This window comes from Nomascus leucogenys, chromosome 4, assembly GCF_006542625.1.
Source record: "Nomascus leucogenys isolate Asia chromosome 4, Asia_NLE_v1, whole genome shotgun sequence".
NCBI lineage: Eukaryota > Metazoa > Chordata > Mammalia > Primates > Hylobatidae > Nomascus > Nomascus leucogenys.
The window spans coordinates 96,862,587-96,883,728 of NC_044384.1; the positions used below are offsets into that span (position 1 = coordinate 96,862,587).

Below are 21,142 nucleotides of genomic sequence, written 5' to 3' on the forward strand. Positions count from 1 at the left end.
TATCATTTTGTTTCAACTTCCAAGGCAAATTTTATATGCTTGAGTGTGTTCTTTAGGAGATTTGCAAGGTATATTTCTCCTATGCAAAAAGCAAATGGCCTTTCTTCACAAACACATATTTTTTTTCTTTTTTCTTTTCTTTTTTATTTTTTTGAGACGGAGTCTGGCTCTGTCACCCAGGCTGGAGTGCAGTGGTGCTATCTCGGCTCACTGTAAGCTCCGCCTGCCGGGTTCACACCATTCTCCTGCCTCAGCCTCCAGAGTAGCTGGGACTACAGGTGCCTGCCACCATGCCCGGCTAATTTTTTTGTATTTTTAGTAGAGACAGCATTTCACTGTGTTAGCCAGGATGCTCGATCTCTTGACCTTATGATCTGCCCACCTCAGCCTCCCCCAAAGTGCTGGGATTACAGGTGTGAACCACCATGCCCGGCCCACAAACACATAATTTTATTCTACAATAAATGTATGAAGAGAACACCAATTCTTGAGCTTGTTTCTCTGTCCTAAATGCTACTAGTAATTTTATCCAAAGCATTCTCCACGTTATCTTCAAAGTAAGGTCATTTGGTTACTTGATCTCTGATGAAAGTCAAAGTGGCGGATGCTACCTTTAAGTATTTAAGGGCTGAATAAAAACCAACACTATGCATTTCTGCTTGTAGCCTACACCAAATTGGAAAGCCGGCTGTCCAATCAGTTACAGATGGTGGACTACAAAGCATTTTGGAAATCTTTAGTATGTGTTAGGAATGAATCAGCAACCTTTGCTCAAGATTTTGAGTTTCAGGAGAGCCGAAAAGAAACACTACAAGGTTCACTAGAGAAAGAAACCCCAGGAAAGTCTCAATTCATTGCCAGCTTCCTAGGAAATAAGATCCATGCCATGAAGGCAAGCAGTTCAAAGACACCCCTAATAATGAAAATGGCAATCTCTCTGGGGCTCTAGATTTGCATACTAAACAGCCTACCTGACATCTCCATTTGGGAGACTTTCAGTCATTTTAAGCTCGTGATGTCTAGAAGAGAGACTGGCCATGCCCAGCCCTAAACCTGATCCTCCCCCAGTGTCTCTTGTGTTAGCAAATAACACCATCTGCCCAATAGCTCATGATATAAACCTGGGAATGATCCTTGATGGCTCAACCTCCCTACCCTCCACAACAAACCCATCATCAAGTCCTGGAGACCTTGCCTCTGAAGCAGGCCATAAGTGGACCTCTTCTCTCTGTGCCCACTGCCCCGGTCCAAGTCATGAATCCCTGGGAAAACTGTAAGAAACTTTACTATTGTTCTTACCCCATTACCCTCTGTTCTCCACACAGCAATAGAGATCTTTTTGTAAAATGCAAATCTGATCATTTTCTTCCCCTTCTTAAAATCCTCCAGTGATCTTCCAATGCTCTGAGTATAAAATCCAAAATCCTTAACCTGACTCCCAAGGTCCTGAGCCATGAGGCCCCTCTGCAGCCTCATCCTCTGACATCTTCCAGCCTATCCTCTATATGTCAGCTGTGTCCACCTTCTTTAAATTCCTCCAATGTGTCAAATACTTTCTCATCTCAAGGCCTTTGTACATGCTGTTCCTGGAATGCTGCCCGAACCTTGAACTAGTTCCCATCTTCCTCCTCCACTTTAGATTTGTTACACTTTATGTGTCTTTACTTTTCCTTCAAAGCAGTTATGATTCTTAATAATACAGCACACTATATACCACAGGTGCCATGATGTTAAGGGCTCTATCTGTGTGGTTTCTCTCCATTTCCCCAACAGCTTGCTCAGAGTCTGGCACATAACAGACACATGGTCAAGACTTGATGAGTGAATGAATGAAAATGCAAACAGAATGAATGTCAGGATGGAAGGGAAGATACAATGAGGGAATGAACTACTGAATAGAAAAATGGAGAGAAACAGGATAGAAGGGAAGATAAAATGAGGGAATGAACTAAGGAAGAACAGAAAAGTGGAGAGAAATGAATCACGTAACACATGAAGATATAAGGGAAAAGGAATGGTTCTTCCTTTTCTTTTTAATCTTTAATAGTCTACTTAAATTAATAATAGTAAAGAAATAATAATAAGCTGCTAAAGCAGTTCTCATCCTAGTCATTGATATCAACTACCACGGCCTTCCCCACAGCCCTCCACCCTCCACTTCAGTAATAAAACCACAGGGTTATATCTGACACCCTATGAAATTGAGCTCTCACTTCTCTGTCCTACTCACAACCTAACCTGGCCCAGATCCCAAGCTCCCTCAAGACTGCAAAGTAGAGAGAGCTGTGGCGAGGCAGGAAACGAAGTTCCCTTCTGCCTCTCTCTCTCTCTCTTGGAAGTGTCACCCTACCTCAGCGTACCAAATTTCATGTAACGTTAAAACTCAAACAAATTATATGTCAAAGCCAGGAGCTTGCCATCCAAGCCCGAGCCGCTAATCTGCTCTAGCTCTTGTGGTTTGGAGCTTGGGGGAAAATTAAAGAACTTTAACACCAGGCTCCTAAAAACAGTTTAGTTCTTTAAACCATAACCATATTTCGGAGTGTTGGTGAGGAAATGGCCATGAAAGGAGGACACGTGCAACCACTTACTCAGATTTGTTGAGGGCCAGGCTGGTCCAATACGCTTCAATGGGGGCACTCACCACGGCGTCAAAAAGGACTTCTTGGATCAATTCTTTATCGCCTATTGGGAGGGACAGACAAGAGGATGCTTCGGCAGGGCTGGAAGAGGGGCATGAGAGGCACTCATGGGCTCATTGTGCAGTGTCTGCAGGCTACTTTCTCATGCGGCATGTTGCTTTATGAGTTAAGTTCCCACTAGCTGAAAATATGAAACAGTTCTGACACCTGGTATGCCTGCAACACAGGAGCCTCCAAAGCATGTGGGCAAGAAGGTAGTCAACTGAGAGCGCTGGGTGTCTCACACTTCAGTTTCTTGCTTTCTCACCCCATCTCGTGGTTCCTGCCATGGACCAGCAGGCTGAGTCCCAGATTTGGAGACCAGAAGCCAGTACTCCTTGAACACTTGGTTGTCATCATCCCCATCTCTGTCCTCTCCTAAAACTGAAATTCTTTAGCACCCTGAAATTCTCAACCTGTTGTCACATGGAAAAGAGACACCATAACTTAATAACCACTGGGATTCTTATTTTGTGATTCCTTCTATTTAAGAATTGTTTCATTTTATTTATTTTTATTTATTTGTTTATTTTTTTGAGACACGGTCTCACTCTGTCGCCAAGACTGGAGTGCACTAGTACAATCTTGGCTCACAACAACCTCTGCCTCCCAGGCTCAAGCCAGTCTCCTACCTCAGCCTCCCAAGTAGCTGGGATTACAGGCGCAGGCCACTACCACCTGGCTAATTTTTGTATTTTTAGTAGAGATGGGGTTTTACCATGTTGGCCAGGTTAGTCTCAAACTCCTGACCTCAAATGATCTGCCTGAATCAGCCTCCCAAAGTGCTGGGATTACAGGCATGAGCCACCATGCTCGGCCAAGAATTGTTTCATTTTAAAGGAGAATGTCTGTTCCCATCCAAAGAGACTCTTGGTAGAGCTCTGTGGAAGAGGCCAAGGAATGAGAGGATATGGTAAGACTAGGAGAGGCATCCTAGAACTCTCAAATCACTCTGCAGAGGAGGACAATTAATTATCACATGAGACAGGACAGTCCTCACCTTGACTGGGGGCAAAAAAAAGAAAAAAGAGCTTTGCTAAAAAGCAAAAGCTAGAAATAACTTATCATCAGTAAGACAATGAATATATTAAGTTATGTAGTGGAATTCTATATAGTAATGCAAATAAATGCGTTAAAGCTAAATGATCAACACAAATTTCAAAAATATAATGGGTGAAAACACAAGTTGTAGTACATATATATTTTATGCACATATTGTATGTATTATAATATATATAGTAATTCATACAATATACCATACATATAGTTTAATATATATTTTAATAAAATTAATGCTATATATTGTTTATAGATACCTACATATGTAGGAATAGCATTAAATTATTGAGAATAATGAACAAATACAGACGGCCATTCTCTTTGGGAGGGAAGTGAGGCTGAGCAGGCACCCAGGGGCTTCAACTTTATCTATAATGTCTCATTCCTTAAAAAGCACCTGGAGTAAGTATGGCAAAATATTAAGACTGCATAAAGCTGGATGGTGACTACAAATGTATTATTCATATTGTCTCTATATTTTGTTTTTTAAATATGTCCTTAAAAAGTCAAAGACAATGACACATGGGGCTCACAGGATGTCCATCTGATCCTTTCCCCACCAGGGCATATCCCAAAAAGTAAATCCATTCTATGGAGATGTCGTTTAGTAGCTGGATAATCTCCTTACACCTCTCATAGGATTACATATGTAAAACACTTTTCAGGTCATTGAATACATGATGCTTGTTAGAGGTGGGGGCAGATATCATGATCTGTTTTGGTGGCTCTCCCCCTGCCCAAACTGTAGCTACTGGAGCTATCCTGTGAGAGAATAGGGTCTGCTCCTGCTTTTGAGGGGCATCCATGGCTGCTGCTGCTCTTCCCTCTTTTGCACCAGCTGAGAGATTTCCTACTCACTGAGCTCCCCTAGAAGGGGATGCTTGGTAGGCAGGACACTCAGCACGTACCACACTGAGAGGCTACGTGTCCCCGTTGTGACCCCGCTCTTGGGAGAACCAGGAGATCTAGATATAGCCTTGAATGACACACAATCTAACTTCCAGCCTTGGTTTCTCATTTGCAAAATAAGGGACATGAGCAAATATTTACAGTCCCTTCCCAGTTGTAACATTTTCATCCTATTCAGTTGCTTGACTAAATGGTTCAGAAGGGGACAAAGCCCAATGCAAACAGCTAAACCAGGATTGGGGATTCTGTGCAATTTTCCGTAATCCACATTCTTTCTCCTGTTCCTACAGGAAGCAGATATTTGATTGGATTTCATGTGACTGATAATCTCTGCCAAAGCAAAGCTTCCCTTAACAACTGAGGCCAAAAAATAGTTTTGCGTTCATTCCCCACCATCACCCCTGAAGGCACAGCACACTTTTGAAAGCATACTCACACTGGAGCAGAGGTTCTTTGCCTTTGAGGTAGAGCTTAATCGCTTCTAACTGAGACAGATGGCGGTGCTCAGGGTGTAGGTCAGTGTTGCAGTAGGACCTAAGAACATGACATGGCCCAAAACAAGACTAGGTCAATATTTACAGCATCTGCTTCCTTTGCCTTGGAATCAGGATAACTGGGCAAGGGAGCACAAACCATGTGGAATCAAAGAGGGCAATGAAGGATGCCATGGTCAAGGAGGGATAGTTTAATTCTTACCATTCATCTGCCAAGGACACATCAGGATGTTCTAAGTCATGCAGGCCTAGGGGTCAAGGAGAAGGGGTTCATGAGTAAGTAACACTCCCCCAATCCTCCTGTGCGTTTCAAATATTCTAGGGTAGGGCTGTGGGGTGGGTTAAGGGTAGACATCAACCCTAAGGGACCTGCCTTGGAGCAGGGACTCTGAGCAAAATAAACGAGTTCCCCTCCAGGCAGGACTCTCTCCCCATCTCCACTTCACTCAGCCAGCACTGCCACCTTCCCTGGCTGTTCATCCCAGGAAAACCTTACCACCTTGAAGATAGAGGAAACACAAATGAGTCCAGAGGGAGAAGCTTAACGGGACTGTTAGAAACACTCTCTGATGCTCCCTTTAGTCCGAGTTGGGAACTGGGCTAGGCCATTGACCTCCTGTGTGATGTCAACAGGTTACTTTACTTCTCTAAATGTCAGTTTCTTCATGTGAAAAGCAGGAATAATAGTCCCTAATTGATGTGTGGTTGTGAGGGTGAAATCATAGGTTGAACAAAATGAAGTCATCAATACTCAACTGTTTTTGAGCAGCAAAGATTGCTAGTTGTTACAGGATCCTAAGTGAATACGGTCATCCGCCTGGGAAGGAAACTAGGGGAGCTGGGGCTTGCATGGAATCTGGGAGTTTTTATAGAAGGTTCCAGACCATCTTAACTCTGCAAGGATAACTGTTTCATTGCACTTTCACGTGGCTTGATCTTAATGGGTTATCAGCAGACATACACTTCTGAATGATGACCTCGGGAACTCCCATGATGCTTATAGCCTGTTTTGGAAAGTTAGTTTCTTAAATGACTGATAGTATCTTACTGCACTCAGGACTCGTTTCCTTCTCAAATACAAAGCTATAAAAGAAGTAGCAAAATACTAGACCTATCACACAATTATGCTCGATTTTACAGAAAGTAGAGAATACGTTAGAATGAACATCATTGCATATGATCCAAGTAGGCATATCCAGGCTCCAACACCTACAGGCTGAATGATCTTGGGGATGTCATGTCAGCTCTTTGAGTTATATCTACCATGAAATACAAGTAATACTGCAAAACTCACAAGTGCCAGAAAACAGTTAAATGGGATAGGGATTAGTCCCTAGTGCAATCCATCTATCTGTGCAGCCTTTCTTCTTTTTTTCCTTTCCTTCTTCCCAACCAAACAACTTTCCTTCCTTCCTTTTGCCCTCCTCCCATTCCTTCCTTTCTTCCACACTTTTACTGAGTATCTGCTATATGCCAGGTATGATTCTAGGCCCTGAGAATATAGCAGTGAACAAAACAAGACACAAATTACTGCCTTCATTGTATTTAATTTCTAGTGGCAGAAAAGAGATAGTCAATTATATTAAAATTTAACTTTAGAGAATATCAGATGGTGGTAAGGGCTAAAAAGGAAAAGAGAACATGGAACAAGAACAGGGAGGACCAAGAGATAAGGAGGGTTGAAGGGAGAAAGAGAGAGAGAGAGAGAGAGATTCCATTGTAACTATGGAGATCAGAAAAGGCTTCACTGAGAAAGTGACCTAAATGAGGAAAGGAAGAGTCATGTAGGTGGCAGGAAGGGTGCTCATGGCAGAAGGAATAACAAGTGCAAAGGCCCTGAGAAGGGACTGTACCTTCCCAGAAAACTGGGTTAAGGGTGTCAAGTCTTTTTCTAGTTGCAGTTCCCATCCTCCCAACCTCATTCACAAAATCCTCTCTGGCTATATTTCACAGGACCTATAAATGACACTCAGAAAAGAAGGGATCTATCGGGAAGATCTTTTTGACTGCTTCTTCTCTGGGTTCCTAGGGCACCAAGGAAATTTAATTGTTCTCTAATTCTCTCACCTCTGATGTTCGTCCTTCTGATAAAAATCATATCCACTGATGATTGGAACTGCTGACAACAATGACATAAGCTCTAATTTGCTGAACAATTATCATGTGCAATACATATAAAAGATACAAAGTGGCCAGGAGTGGTGGCTCACACCTGTAACCCCAGCACTTTGGGAGGCCAAGGAAGGCGGATCACGAGGTCAGGAGTTCGAGACCAGCCCAACCAACATGGTGAAACCCTGTCTCTACTAAAAATACAAAAATTAGCTGGGCGTGGTGGCACGCGCCTGTAATCCCAGCTACTCAGGAGGCTGGGGCAGGAGAATCATCTGAACCCAGGAGATGGTGGGGGTTGCAGTGTGCTGAGATCACACCATCGCACTCCAGCCTGAGCAACAGAGCAAGACTCCATCACACACACACAAAAAAGATACAAAGTGTTGAAAAAGATTAAAAGATTCATAAGAGAAACAATTTCAGCAGGTAGAATTATAGGCCACACCTTCAATCTTGGTAATGACTTTTTATATTTTTGAGCAAAAGCTACCTATTTGTCACCTTTATAATCTCTGGCATTGGCAAAGCATGTGGAAAATTCCTACATTCTGTAGGGAGTTATTCCTTATTGAAGATCCTATAGAAGTATGGTTGCCAACCCCAAGGAACTCCTTCCCTCTCCAAGAACAGAAGAGAACAACAACACACCATGACTCCTAGAGAGATGACAAGATCCTCTACTATTTGGCCCAAGGGTAAGCAGCTTTCTTAAGTTCTATTACTCAGCAAAGCTGGCAGGATTGTCTGTCTTTTTATTTACAGAGGACCAACACAGAGAGGAAGATATGACCTCATTTGGGTGGATAAGCAGCCACTCTCCCCCTTGCTGAGGATTTGAGCTAATTTCTTGCATAGTGGTTACATTCAGCTCTGAAATTCTATGTGACTGCTTAGCCTCACAGCTGTGGAACATACAGGAAGATAGTGACTAAAAAAGAATCCAAAAGACAATGCAAAACAACTGTGCATATCTGTGTCTCCATGCATGTGTGTGTGTGTGTGTGTGTGTGTGAGAGAGAGAGAGGAAGGGAGGGACAGGCCCCTGTATTGAGGATTGACCAAGGGAGCAGACCCATGAGAGGCAATTAATTTCTTAATAACCTCTCCTTCTATTGTTCTGACCATGAGTTGTTTCTTCAGCTTGACCTCACATGGCTTAGACATGAATTTTCTGGCTTCATGGAGAGCCAACATGGCCCACAGAGGCAGAAAATTCTAGAAGTGAAAACATGATCCTGAAAACACATCCTGCAGAGTGTCTTGCTCAAGTCACAGAGTTGCCTGTGTTCTCTGGCATGTCTCTGGGAAGAGACACCACACGGTTAGCTCTTTGGTGGGCACACTCTGGGTTCTGCCCAGCTCACAGTGAGCCTCTCTACTCTCCTTTCTGCCCCCATACGATCTCACAGGCACTTGGGAAGCACAAACCAACATCCCTGAAACAACACGGGCAGGGACCATCGGCAGTAAACCAGAGGCTATCTAGGGGTTTGGCATCTCAGGGAACATCCATCTCCTTCCTCATGCCCTGTAGCATCACCTGAGGGCGCCGTGGATGGGCCAGCTTCTGGAAACTCACCACATACATGTGTAATCAGTTCTGACCAATTAAAACTTGGCTTATAATTGACCTTCCCATTCCTGGCTGTCCTCCCTATGGACATCCAGAAAGACAGTAGTTCTGGGCCCACTCCTTCTCTGTGGACATGCAAAACCTAATGACCTGCAAGTGAGTCACTCAAGGCCACTCAGGGAGTGGGGCCCTTCAGAAATGATGTCCACCACCTCTGTGAGCAGCTAATGCTGGAACAGGTAACCTCTCTGAACTACTAGGGAGTTGGCAGATGAAAAGGACAGCACGTGTGACAGCAATTTTAAAATTTAAAGAGCTATAATAACTGCTCCTGTTTATTGAGAGTTTACTGTACCTCTGTGCTTTATGAACATAAGAGGGTCTGGGAACTTCAAGGTGCTACTTACTCCCTCTGACCTATGTAAATCATTTAAATGGTCACATTTCCCTTTGGGCCAGGGCTGCCATGAAACACAAGTGAAATACGTGGCTCAACTGTGTAGGAGAGACTAAGGCTCTCATATCTCTGTTTTCATGGTTTCCCCTGGGCATGAGTTACTCCATAAATTTGTATGTCTCCCAAGTACTGATTTTTATGTATGAGAAGAATATAGTTGAGGGATGATTCCTATTTACTGATATTCTGCTTGTATCCACAAAGCTGTTAACTATGAGCAACTCACAGTCAACAGCATTGTGGATGAAAGCAGAATGTAAGTAAATTAAATCACAACCATGAATCGGAACTCCTGCCATTCTGAAATCTAGGCACACCAGGGAAGAAGAAAGGTATTAAGAATATCAGGTAGGCATTCGTTTGAGTGGAATGTCCAACGGACTGGTCAGAGGTGCGGACAGATGAACAAGTTCTTCAGCTAACTCAATAGCTGGCTCCCGAGCCTTCTTCCCACACCAAAGGATAAGACGAGCCAGGCGGTATCTTACCTTCTTCGATGGTTACATTCCCTCGGAAGAAATATTTCCCATGACCTCTGGAGAGCGCCACACCTAAACTGTGCAGAGAGACAAAGCAGATCTTGAAATCCCTGGCATCAACTCAAATAGACTTGTGGGCTAACATTTTTTAATTTTCCATTTTTCACATTAGCATTTTATGATCTGTAAACAATTTTTCCAACCGTTTACTTTCAAAACCCCACTGATTATCACTGGTGTTGGTTTTTCTTAGGTTCAATCAGCTGCTTCAAAGTAATTTCTGATTGGAAATGCCAGCAGCAATTGGCTACTCTTTGTGTTTTCAGAGTTGTGGCAAACTGCTCGCCCTTCCAGCAAGCCCTTCTCTCAGATACCCTCCCAAGGACCATGCGCCCTGCTCTTTATATACCCTTGCCCTGCATTCAGAGATGGGTCTCTCCAGCCCCTAGAGTTTGGGACTTGGGAAATTGACCCCTTCTCAAAGGCAAAAACAAAAACTTCTACTACTACATGAGTGTAACCGCATTACTGTGTTGCAGGCTTCTTTGCCCAATCCTCTCCCTAGTCTAATAGGTTTATCACACTCACTGGCTTGATTTAAGATCCATTCCGTTTTTGTCAAAAGCAAGAGACTATATTTTTAAAACATAGTCTCTTACTTTAGAGAGACTATTTGGCAAACCCACTTAGCAGCTCATGTGTTCCTTGTTTGCTCCTGGTTCCACATGGAATCCACCCATGATCCTTGGTAGTTTAGGACAACAATGCTAGAATTTATTTTTCAGATTATTCTACAGTCAGTAAACTCCTTCTCTCCTTAGCTCTGAGACGCCAGTTCAGGAACATGAAGCAGGGTTACTGAAATAATTTTTTACAAAACGAATTACAACACTAAGTTAATAGTAGTGGGAAACTTTAGAATGCTACATACACATCTGAAAGCAGGCAATGAGGCAAAGCCATTTTTCAGGACTGTTACAAAGAGAAACAACAGGATTCAAAAGTAGACAAGCACACAAGGACAGTTCAGAGAAATGGAAACAGAGGCACAACATGTAGGGATGGATATGCCACCTCCAGGTTTGAAGGACTGTTTTTTTGGTTCATGGAAATAAAAGGTGAAATGGAACTCACAAAGCAGCAAGTTCAATGGTTAAGGACCCTGGTAACCCTCTGCACTTGTCTTCACCCTTAGCGGGAACCCCCAAAGCATATTTGCTTGACAATGAGATGCAAAGCCATGGCAGATTGAGTGAGTTCTCCTAGGTGAGCCTGAACCATCTCCCCCCACTTCTGGAAAACAAAAGCAGCCTGGGAAAAGCCCCTTCCTCACTCTTTCCAGCCTTTTGGCAGGGTGTTTGGTTATCTTCAGATGATGAGCTCTGAGAGTGTCAGCAGGTTTTGTACAAACACAACTGATGGGTCTGATGGAATGTCCATGTATTATGGTCAGCTCTACCTGAAAGGAGTACCCTTGATGTCTGTATAATAGTAGTCATTTGTCATCACCAAAACCCGTTTCTAGATTGAAAAAAAAAAAAAGTCGTAGAGAAAAGAAAACATGGTTAGTCTGCTAAGTGAAGTCTTCAGAAATAAATAAAAATAAATGGACACACTATGATCAGGTTAACAGTACTACATGAATCTTGTTTGAGATAAGTAAAGACAAGAGAAAAATGATCTCAGCGAAAGATATTTATTCCAGATATAGCTTTCAAAGCTAATTTTTCACAGTGGTTTGTTTTAAATTAAGCGGCAAAAATGTTTGAGAAAAATGTACCCCTTTGTCCACTGTCTTCTTCACCTCCATGGAAAACTTCCCCGTCTTTCGATTCACCATAGCATTTCTCAACTAAAATGATAAAAGAAAAGTGTGTTAGTTCTTCCCTGGGTTATCATGTAATCTGGACACCTTACATCCTCAGTGTGCAGTGGAGCCTCCATATTGAACTTACACCTCGAAAACAGAGCTTCTGAAGAATAAACACCGAACTGCTCATGCACAATGGGAGACAGGCTAACAACAATAAATAAATGGCCTTCATCTTCAATTTAGGGAGCTCGTGTAAACTTCAGGAAAATAACAAAAGAGCCTCGATAATACTGATGAATCCCGGGAGTCAGAGAGTGAACTCCTGGAGACCCACTAAAACGCAGAGCAAGAATGTCTCTGGGGACAAGGTGTGTTTTCAAAAAGGGTACTGATTTGTCATGGAGAAATCACTTTTCAAAAGATAATCGAGTTAAAGACGTTTCCCTACACAGTAGTTAAAAAGAGGAAAAAAAAAAAAAAAGGCCAGGCCAAGCATTTGGAAGACAGGGGTTAGCCTTTCCTAAGATGAATCATCTTTAAATGCTCTCTGAGAAATCTGGGCCAATTAATGACCTTGCTGATGAGGCAGTGAACAGGAGCGACCCTGTATCTGATTTTTGGAGGTCCTGTTTAGGAGCAGCGAGCCTGGCTCTCCTCCCCCACCCCCGGCTGACCTCATCTAATTACATGTGGCCCTTCCATGAGTTCAGAGGAGGACAGCAGACGCAGTGATGAAAGATGTGCCATCATGGGCACCAAGGCAAGACGACAGAGAAGGCCAGTTAATGGAATAGGAGCAAATGCTGACATGCCACAGCCTGTCAGGAAAGGCTCTCTCCCCATCCCTCTCTTGTCTTTTTTCATCTTTTCCCCTCTTTTCTCCTTTGAGGAGCTTGAGTAAGATCTGGCCGATAGAAAACTGCAACACTAGCAAGCAACCTAAATTTGATTCGAGGCTGTCTAGATTTGGGTTTGCATTCTCATCTTCTGTGTGAGTGAGTAAAGGCATAATTTTTAGCTGGAGGCATGTATAAAATAAAACATATATTTTACTCTAGATATTTTTTTAACAACACATAATAGGCATTTCTGGAAATATTTTCCCATTTTAACTTTTGTGGTTTTGGACAGGGAGAGCTGGTCCTAATTAAGTCTACTTTCTAACTTTTAAGAACGGCTCGATTTATCTTTAACATGGTTTTCATTTTTCCTCTTTCTGGTGCCTGCCTAAAGCCATTTGGGACCTTCTCCTCTCACATTCCCCAGGCAAACTAGAGATTAGGTAAGCCTCGCTGTGTCTCCATGCCACCCCACCCCCAACTCCCAGTAGCACAGAACAATCAACATGGGGGTCTGGGAGCGTCCAAGGCCAGGGTCACTGATGCCTCCTTTAGTCTTGCCCTTTTCTTAAATCATAACGAAAACAGGTTATACTTATTGAAACTACTTGTGAGGCAGGATGGCACTGTAGTTAAGGAATGGACTCTGGAGCCAGAGCTTTATGATCTTGGGTCTCTCGATCACTTAACATCTCTGTGACTCAGTTTCCTCTTCTGAAAAATGGAACTAATGCCAGCACCCATCTCATTAAGTTGTAGTGAAGACTGACGAGTCGATATTTAGAAGAGTGCCTGGTGCCTCCTAAGCACTCAATACATGCTAGCTATCCTCCATCATCATCAACACCACAGTCAACAGCATCTGTATCATTGTCATCCTCATTACCATCTTCTTCATTTTCACTTAGTGTCAGACACCTTTCAGTAGCTTAAGGCATCAGGATTTGGACTTGAGTTTGCTTGAGGCAGATGCCCAGCTCAATGTTTTCCAAACTTTTTTGACTTTGAGCCATGTAAGAAATAACATGCTTGTAATCCCAGCACTTTGGGAGGCCGAGGTGGGCGGATCACGAGGTCAGGAGATCGAGACCACGGTAAAACCCTGTTTCTACTAAAGATACAAAAAATTAGCCAGGCGTGGTGGCGGGCGCCTGTAGTCCCGGCTACTCGGAGAGGCTGAGGCAGGAGAATGGCGTGCACCCGGGAGGCGGAGTTTGCAGTGAGCCGAGATCGCGCCACTGCACTCCAGCCTGGGCAACAGAGCGAGACTCCGTCTCAAAAAAAAAAAAAAAAAAAAAAAAAGAAATACATCTTACTCTGATGAGCCCCTCTCTATCTCCTATTTTAGTAGATTTCATTGCTATGTTGCTCATGAACCACTAAATGGATTTTGTGACCTCTCCTCCAACTCCCCACATTGAAAACTGCTGCTCTTAACTGCCTGTAGGTTTGCATAGACCGAAAAGGAGACAGCCCCAGGTAAAGAGGTAAACCATGATATCAATGTTCAAGTTTTGCCACTGACACAAGCCAGCTGTCCCGTGACCTCTCTGTGGCTAACTTTCTTCCTGTTTCATTCATCTGTCTAAAGTGTTCATGAGTGAGGACTCCCAGACCCCAGGGATCCTGTCAGGTGCTATAGAAATGGAGGTCATCAGATTCCTATGAAATTCAGATACTACTGAGAGACACTGTTTACTGAACTCTTACTGAGCTCTTACTATGTGTCAGGCACAGATTTTAAACCCCTCAAACTTATCTTCTGAGGTGCTGTTATTATCTCCATTTTACAGGTGGAGAAATAGGCACAGATAAGGAGTTTGCCCAGGGTAACGAGGCCTCTGCCTCTGGAGCCCGTGCTCTTAACCTCTGCTTCCCAAATCAGAAGAGAAAGCACTTAGACAACATTAAATATTTTATAGCATTAATATAAAAATCATATATTATTTCTGAGCTTTTTAAAAACCAAATAAAATGTTTTAAAAAGTGACCATGTCATAGTCTGAGGTCCTAACTTCCTGGCAGACTCTTCCACAAGCTCTAAGTAGAAGATCTAGGGTCGACGGGAAGGTGGTTTCCTGTTCTCTTTGCCAGAGGAGGAAAGGGAGTTTGATTACTTAATAGGCTGTCCTGTGAGAATACAGCATTGTGAGGCTGGAACATTCTAGAAATGTCACTTTTTTATCTTAGGAGGCTGCAGCTTGAGAAGAGGAGCAACTTGCCCAGAATCACAGTGAGTGGCACCCCTAGGTTGTAAGACGGCAGACGAATCCTAAGCACAGGCCGAAGTGATGGGGAAGAGCAATGCAATCAGTCCCCACCTAGGGCGGGGAGGGCGTGATGTTCACTGCTTTGAACTTGCCACTGCCTGGATTTACAACAGTGAACAACTGGAAAAATGCAAATGGCCTGGCAGAGGAAAATTTCCAAACAAGTTTTGATGTGCCCATATGTTAGCATATTATGTAGTCATTAAAAACCCCATGTGCAGCTGTTCAACTTAACACATAGTCAGAGAAAGGCAAATTAAAACATCAGTGGCATACCTTGATTTTTCCATACCAGATACCAAGCATCTGCAAGTGTGGTAATGCAGTGGACATTAAAGCAGCTTGTACCACAGCGTACTCAATAAAATAAAAGGTAAAATCTCCTCAAGCTGAAAATACTCATCTGGCGACAGTGATCAGCCTCTCTGCTCTCTAGGAATCACCCTTTCCCCTGGGCCCTGCATTGTCCAGTTCAGATGTGCTTCTCCAGAGCCCCTGGTGAATCTGTCTCTCTTCAGCAGTGCTGACGCTGAAGCTACTTGGATAACCACTCAAAGCACCCACTTTCCTGCCAACCTCGTTACAGCTGGAAGCCATGTTTCCTGCTTCATTGTTAGCCTGCTACTCTGACCGGCCATGTTACAGCTCATTAAGGAAGCTTTCCCCAGAGATTCACTGGCCACCTTCAGTTGTGGGTATGATTATGGAATGACAGCTCGTGCTCCTAATGGTGGCTCATTGTCCACATTAGAATGTGAGCCTCACCTTTTCTGGTGCACAGGCAGCCTGCATTTCTAAGCCCCTAATGACATGCAACCATGGAGAAGCTGGCAGTTTAAAGAGGAAGGGAGACACAGTGGATAAACAGGCCTGTCATTCCCAAGCAAGCATTCAACCAGCGTAGGAAAACAGACTTGGGCATGGAGAACCTGTATAACATTCTCTCTCTCTTCCTCCTCCCCTATGTGTCAGTCTGGGTTTGGAGGGGGTGGGGGAGTGTTGTGCTTAGTTTGGGTGTCCAGAGCTCAAGCATGAGCTGGAGAGACACTCTGGGAAGGGTATAAAAAAGAATCAAATAAATGGACTAAGGTCTCAGAAATATGCCCCAGGAAAAAGGCTTTTTTGCCTTGTAGGGCTTCGGGCAAAAAAGACTCCGGAGAAATTTTCCATCAGAGTCATCATGGGTATGAAGCAATGAAGTTGCCTAGAGGGTAGTAGGAGAAAAAAGGCTTATACCACAACAGAAGGGATTGTAGTTAGATCCAAAGTAGCACCTATGGGGCAGTATTCACAATAATACCATGCACACAAACATCTGTTTAGCAGCTACCATGTGCAAGGCACTCCCCATCTTTTCTGCACCCCCAGAGGAGGATAACCCATATACTATGTGTCACTGAAATAAGAGTCCTCAAGGACTCCTGGACTCAAGGACTTAAGGGCTCTCTCCATGGAATATGCAAGTGTCAAGAGCATGGTTCTGTGGGCCAGGCTGCCTGAGTTGGAATCCACACTCTATGTCATTAGGCCATTACAGCCATTCTCTGCCTCAGTTTCCTCACCTGTAAAATGGAGATGACAAAAACACCCATTTCGTAGGTTCACTGTGAGAAATAAATAAGTTCAATCAGGTATATCACTTAGAATGATACTGGTGTACAGGAAGAGCTAATATGTGGCAGTTATTATTATTTTTATGAGTTTTTTTCTATTAACAGATATAATCACATTCAATGTGGAAAGCTTGGGAATGACTGGAAGTTAATAGGAACAAAACAAAAGAATCACCCTCAATTCCCTGTGCCATCTCTTAGAATTTATAACCAAAGGATAAACGTTATTTTTAAGATAATTTTCCCTTCCCAGAGGGGATCTACACTGGCGATTCAGACTGGGCTATGCATGTCTCAAAATCCCCTGCTGGCACATGGGTCCTCCAAAGATCTGCCCTACTTATTGTAGTCCTGCCCTGATGCCTAACTCATCCTGCAGAGTGGGACAGAAGTCCTGCTCATACTACTATAAATAGTTTTAAATTGTTCTTTTTTTTTTAATTTTAGCCAGTCTATTTTATATGCATTTTAACAGTATATATGAACTTACTTCATTTTTGGAAGTATGCAGGTTATAACTGTGGTTGTTAAATTCAGGAGCCTACTTCCTAGAGAAGTAGAACTTACCTTCCAAGAAGTTCTCTGCATCCGGGCAGACTCTACTGCCTCTTCCTCAGTGGGCTGTGCTTACACGGTCTTTTCTAGATTTCGACCTAAACCCTGTCCTCTGCTACTCAGGTGCAAACCCCAAGGCCCAGCACATGGATATGTGAGATTTTGTGCAGACTTCACAATGACGCTTTCTATAGATTCCAGAATTCTCCAATTAGTGACGTGCAAATCCCCAGGAGAGAAATGGTGGTTTGGGTTTTCCCAAGTCAAATATGTTGATAGAGAAGGAATTCACATTTCAAATGCACCATACTCCAAGGCGACAAGATAAGAGACTCAAACCAAAGACATAACCAGAGACCAATTTGTGCAGAACAAAAGCACTGGACTTGCTTGAGACGTGGGAACTCTGAAGTTGGACAGACAGAACGCAGTCCTGGGAGTCACGTGGAGGTGAAGAACACACACGTGAGGCTGCGAATCCGATGCCTGCAGCTCCAATGAGAAAGGAAAGTAGGATAAGGAGATACACAGTGTTCCCAAACTGTGATTACTAAAGGAGACATTTGCTCACTGAAAATTAGCTGGGACACAGGTGATGACTGGAGTGAGCTGAGTCATACATCTGTTCAAGTAGCATGCAAAAAGGGAGACGACTCAGTGAGGTCACAAACAAGCAAACAAACAAAAATAAATCAACAGATAAAGTGAAGAAGGAAGAGGAAGGGCAACAATGGAAAGTCCCCTCCGAAGATTCACAGCAACAGTAAATCCATAGGACATTCGTTCATGACAGGGTCCCCTGAGGACTGATGGGGTCAGAATAATACTAACAATGGCTACCACTTGTAGAATGCTTACTTACTCCCCAGAATGGTGCAAGTACTTCTCTGTTTTCCAATCTATTAATCCATTTAATCCTCAGAACAGCTCTATGAGATGGGGACAACTGCCATCACACTCATGTTCTTGGGGAAAAATAAAACAAAGAACACAAAATAAAACTGAAGTCTAGAGAGGAATAATCACCCACCCAAGACAAACATCCAGCAAGCAGTGAAGGTGGGATTTGAACCTGGCAGGAGTCTAACACCTGAGCGGCACTCCTCATAGTTGCACTAAGCCAGGGTGGGCACTTTAGGTGCAGGACAATCCTAAGAACTGACCGGATCCTTGTGACAGTGTTTAAGGAATAAGAAGGCAGAAAACTCAACCATGCTATTGAGCTGACACTATGTCAGCTCAATATGTTTGCGGGGAAAAGGGTGTGGAGGAGGAAGGAGCTTTTATCAAATGGCAAAGTTATTTTGCCTAAACTTGGGTTTAAGTAGACTTAGTGCAGATGAAGAAGAAAAGAGGTTAAATTTCTAAAACAGGTATGGCTCCCGCATTTTACAGGCAAGGATGAAAATGAGAGATTTATGCTAGTTGCGCTGCTGACAAAGTACAGAGGGTGTGGAAAGAAGGAAAGCTGCAGCGGAAGCACCGCGATGCTGGCCCCATGTTCTGGAAGGCATGAGAACCCAGTCTGGGCTTTCAAATGGCTCTCCTCAGCATCCCTTTGGAGAGCAGGATGCAGTGAGAGATGGAAACAATGCTAACTCAACAGCGGAACTTAAGAAAGGACCCCAGACGAATCTGGGAGGGTAGGGCAGAGAAACGTGGCCTCAGCACAGAGACACTCTAAGAAAAAGTGAAGAGTAGGGACCCAGATGGAAACACCTGGGAAGTTATGATTTAATTAAGGAGAGTCCACCTGGATTCACACAAAGGCAGCCGTGTCTAACAAATCTGATTTATTGAGGAAGTACCAAGAAGACCTGACAGGGTTAAGTCGTGGGTATAAGGAGAGCTTTTGATAGAGCACCACAGGCTGAATCTACGTGGGGAAAAAGCATGGGGTGCAATTGCAGCAAGGCCAGAGCAGAATGAAAGGCCGGGAAGGTACAGGAAATGGGTAGCCAACCAAGCAGGAGAAAAGTGAGCCTGCAGAGCCCTGGGCTGCACTCTGAAAACAAGGGCTGTGCCAAGGAGGTCCTGACAGGTGAATTCTTGCTGCCCAGGAACCTGCCTGCTTGGCCTGCAGGCGCCCTGACTTTGCACCAGGCAGAGCCTGCTGTTGCCCAGCCAGGTTCCACTGAAGATGTCAGGGGCCATCCACTGTACTGGGAAGAAGGCTGGAGTCATCAGCTGCAGAGGGGACCAGCATCCGCCAGGGGATGGTTTTAGTAGACTGCACAAGCAGCTGGGGTGGCTGGCCTGTCTGCAACTGGTCCGACTGACCGGCTGAAGAGTTATAAAACTCCACACATGGTACAAAGGCCCATTGTCTCCACGTCCCTCTGGTAGCCAGGTGTCCCTTCAGTGGGCCTCTTGGCCAACTCCTGGGATCTCCCCCAGGTACAGAAGTGGGTACAATGCAGCTCCTTCTCCACGAGGCCTGAAAACAAATCACTTACCACGTCATCTCGGTCTTCCCACTCCACCTCAGAGAGGTCAACGCTACTATAGTTAGGTTTCCTTCGCTTTTTTCCTTCTTCATACTAGCAAGGGGAAGAAGAAAAAGAAAAGAAAAACAGAAGTCCGTGAAGTCATCAGCCAGGGCAATCTTTACCTTCCCAAGTCCTGTTTCATGGACGGGGCTTGGGAGTGGACCAATGAGGGTGAGAAGCCCAGCAGGGTGACAGTCCTAGGGACTTTTAATGACAGGAAAGCCAAGGTCAGATGCCTCTAAACATTTGCTTGAAGTTGGGAGTAGAAAAGTTAACTCTTTGCTTGATATGAATTTACCTTGTAGACTTCTTGGTTTCCAAAACACCAGATGCAAAGGAAAATTTGTCCCCTCCTTGAATGGTGTGTGTGTGTGTGTGTGTATACACATACATGATATACATGTAAACAATGTAAATTCTGTAAACAATAGCAGACTAGTTAGCAGTTGGATTTGTCTTTCCATTGAATGGTGTGTGTGTGTGTGTGTGTGTGTGTGTGTGTGTGTATACACATACATGATATACATGTAAACAATGTAAATTCTGTAAACAATAGCAGACTAGTTAGCAGTTGGATTTGTCTTTCCATTGAATGGTGTGTGTGTGTGTGTGTGTGTGTGTGTGTGTGTGTGTATCCCAAAGCTGCTAAAACTCAATCCGTGATACAAGAAAGGGCTTCTTATTTACATTTACCAAAAAATCTAGTCATATCCCCCTATACTTTATAATTCTCCCTCCTCTACCTTTTGTCTCAAACCTACCCGTACTCCTTAGCTAGGAAGCAAAAGCACTGATCTCCACAGCTGGGGTTCGGCTCAGCATGCTGGTGGCATTTTGCAGACACACAGAACCATCTATTTGCTGTCACACTGGCCACAGCAGTACTGAACTAAGCATGGCTCCTTTACCTGGAGTAGACGAGGGTACTGGGAATCACAGCCGGATGTAATGGCTGTTAGGGCACTTCTCCGGAAAAGCTGATGAGTGCATGAATAACTGGGGAAGTGGTTTCAGTTTTCTCCCCTAAATCACTGGTGTTAGTCACCCTGCAAGCCTACCATTTTATCGACCGGATGTTCTTGTGTCTGGACATTCTTGTATCTTGAGGCCTTTGATGCTGGTTGTGGGGTGTTTATAATGTAGGAAAGTCTGCCCTCTGCTGCAGGCTAAGGATTAGCAACCCCTTTACACGTTCATCAGATACGGTTAATGGCACATTGGAAAAATATATATGCACATATACTGCTTTCTTTTTCACTTTTCTCTCCAGCTTGGTCATCTTTTGATTTAATTGGAAGGTTCTAAGTGAGATACAGGGTCAGTCTAAGTGTTTTAAGACCCCAAAACCATAGGTTGCCATTTTGGACACTGATCAGCTACTATGGGGACAGGTGCTGAGGCCACACTGGGCATGAAGGAGAAAACTGCCACCCATATGCTGAACCAGACAAGTGTAAACTGACCCCCAGTGGGATGAGGGGAGGGCCAGAAGGGGTCGATCTTGCACCACTGTGGTGCCAAACAGGGCCAAGTGTCCACGCATGCACTCTTTTCTTACCTGCCAACTGCATTTCAGGAACTCTGCGACCTCTCTGGAGACTCCCCCTCCTCACCACTACCTAGGATGGTGCCTAGCCTCCTATGGCCAGTGGGCTTTTACCACCCTGATCAATGGGGAGCCCACCCCACTACTCTTAGGTTTTCAGTTAACAGACATTCACGGTCAGTTTTATGACATCAGATCCACTCCAGATGAAGGGGAAGGAAAGTGGTTCCCTCAGAAGCCGCTGTAAACA

At 44.0% G+C, this 21,142-nt stretch overlaps 1 protein-coding gene across 4 annotated transcripts in view; it reads right to left on the minus strand.

Annotated features, from left to right (window-relative positions):
- The window catches only part of CACNA2D3 (calcium voltage-gated channel auxiliary subunit alpha2delta 3), a 962,218-nt gene that overhangs the window by 198,412 nt on the left and 742,664 nt on the right, over positions 1-21,142 (minus strand). For all 4 annotated transcript variants that reach the window (XR_004029736.1, XR_004029737.1, XM_030811589.1 and 1 more), the window contains 7 exons: positions 19,314-19,397; positions 11,548-11,619; positions 11,227-11,288; positions 9,777-9,844; positions 5,346-5,391; positions 5,086-5,183; positions 2,592-2,685 (listed from right to left, as the gene is read on the minus strand). Coding sequence is in view for 2 of the 4 variants with exons in the window: in XM_030811589.1 (XP_030667449.1) it covers positions 2,592-2,685; positions 5,086-5,183; positions 5,346-5,391; positions 9,777-9,844; positions 11,227-11,288; positions 11,548-11,619; positions 19,314-19,397 (524 nt within the window). In the remaining 2 variants the exon portion in view is untranslated. The remainder of the gene's footprint in view (positions 1-2,591; positions 2,686-5,085; positions 5,184-5,345; positions 5,392-9,776; positions 9,845-11,226; positions 11,289-11,547; positions 11,620-19,313; positions 19,398-21,142) is intronic.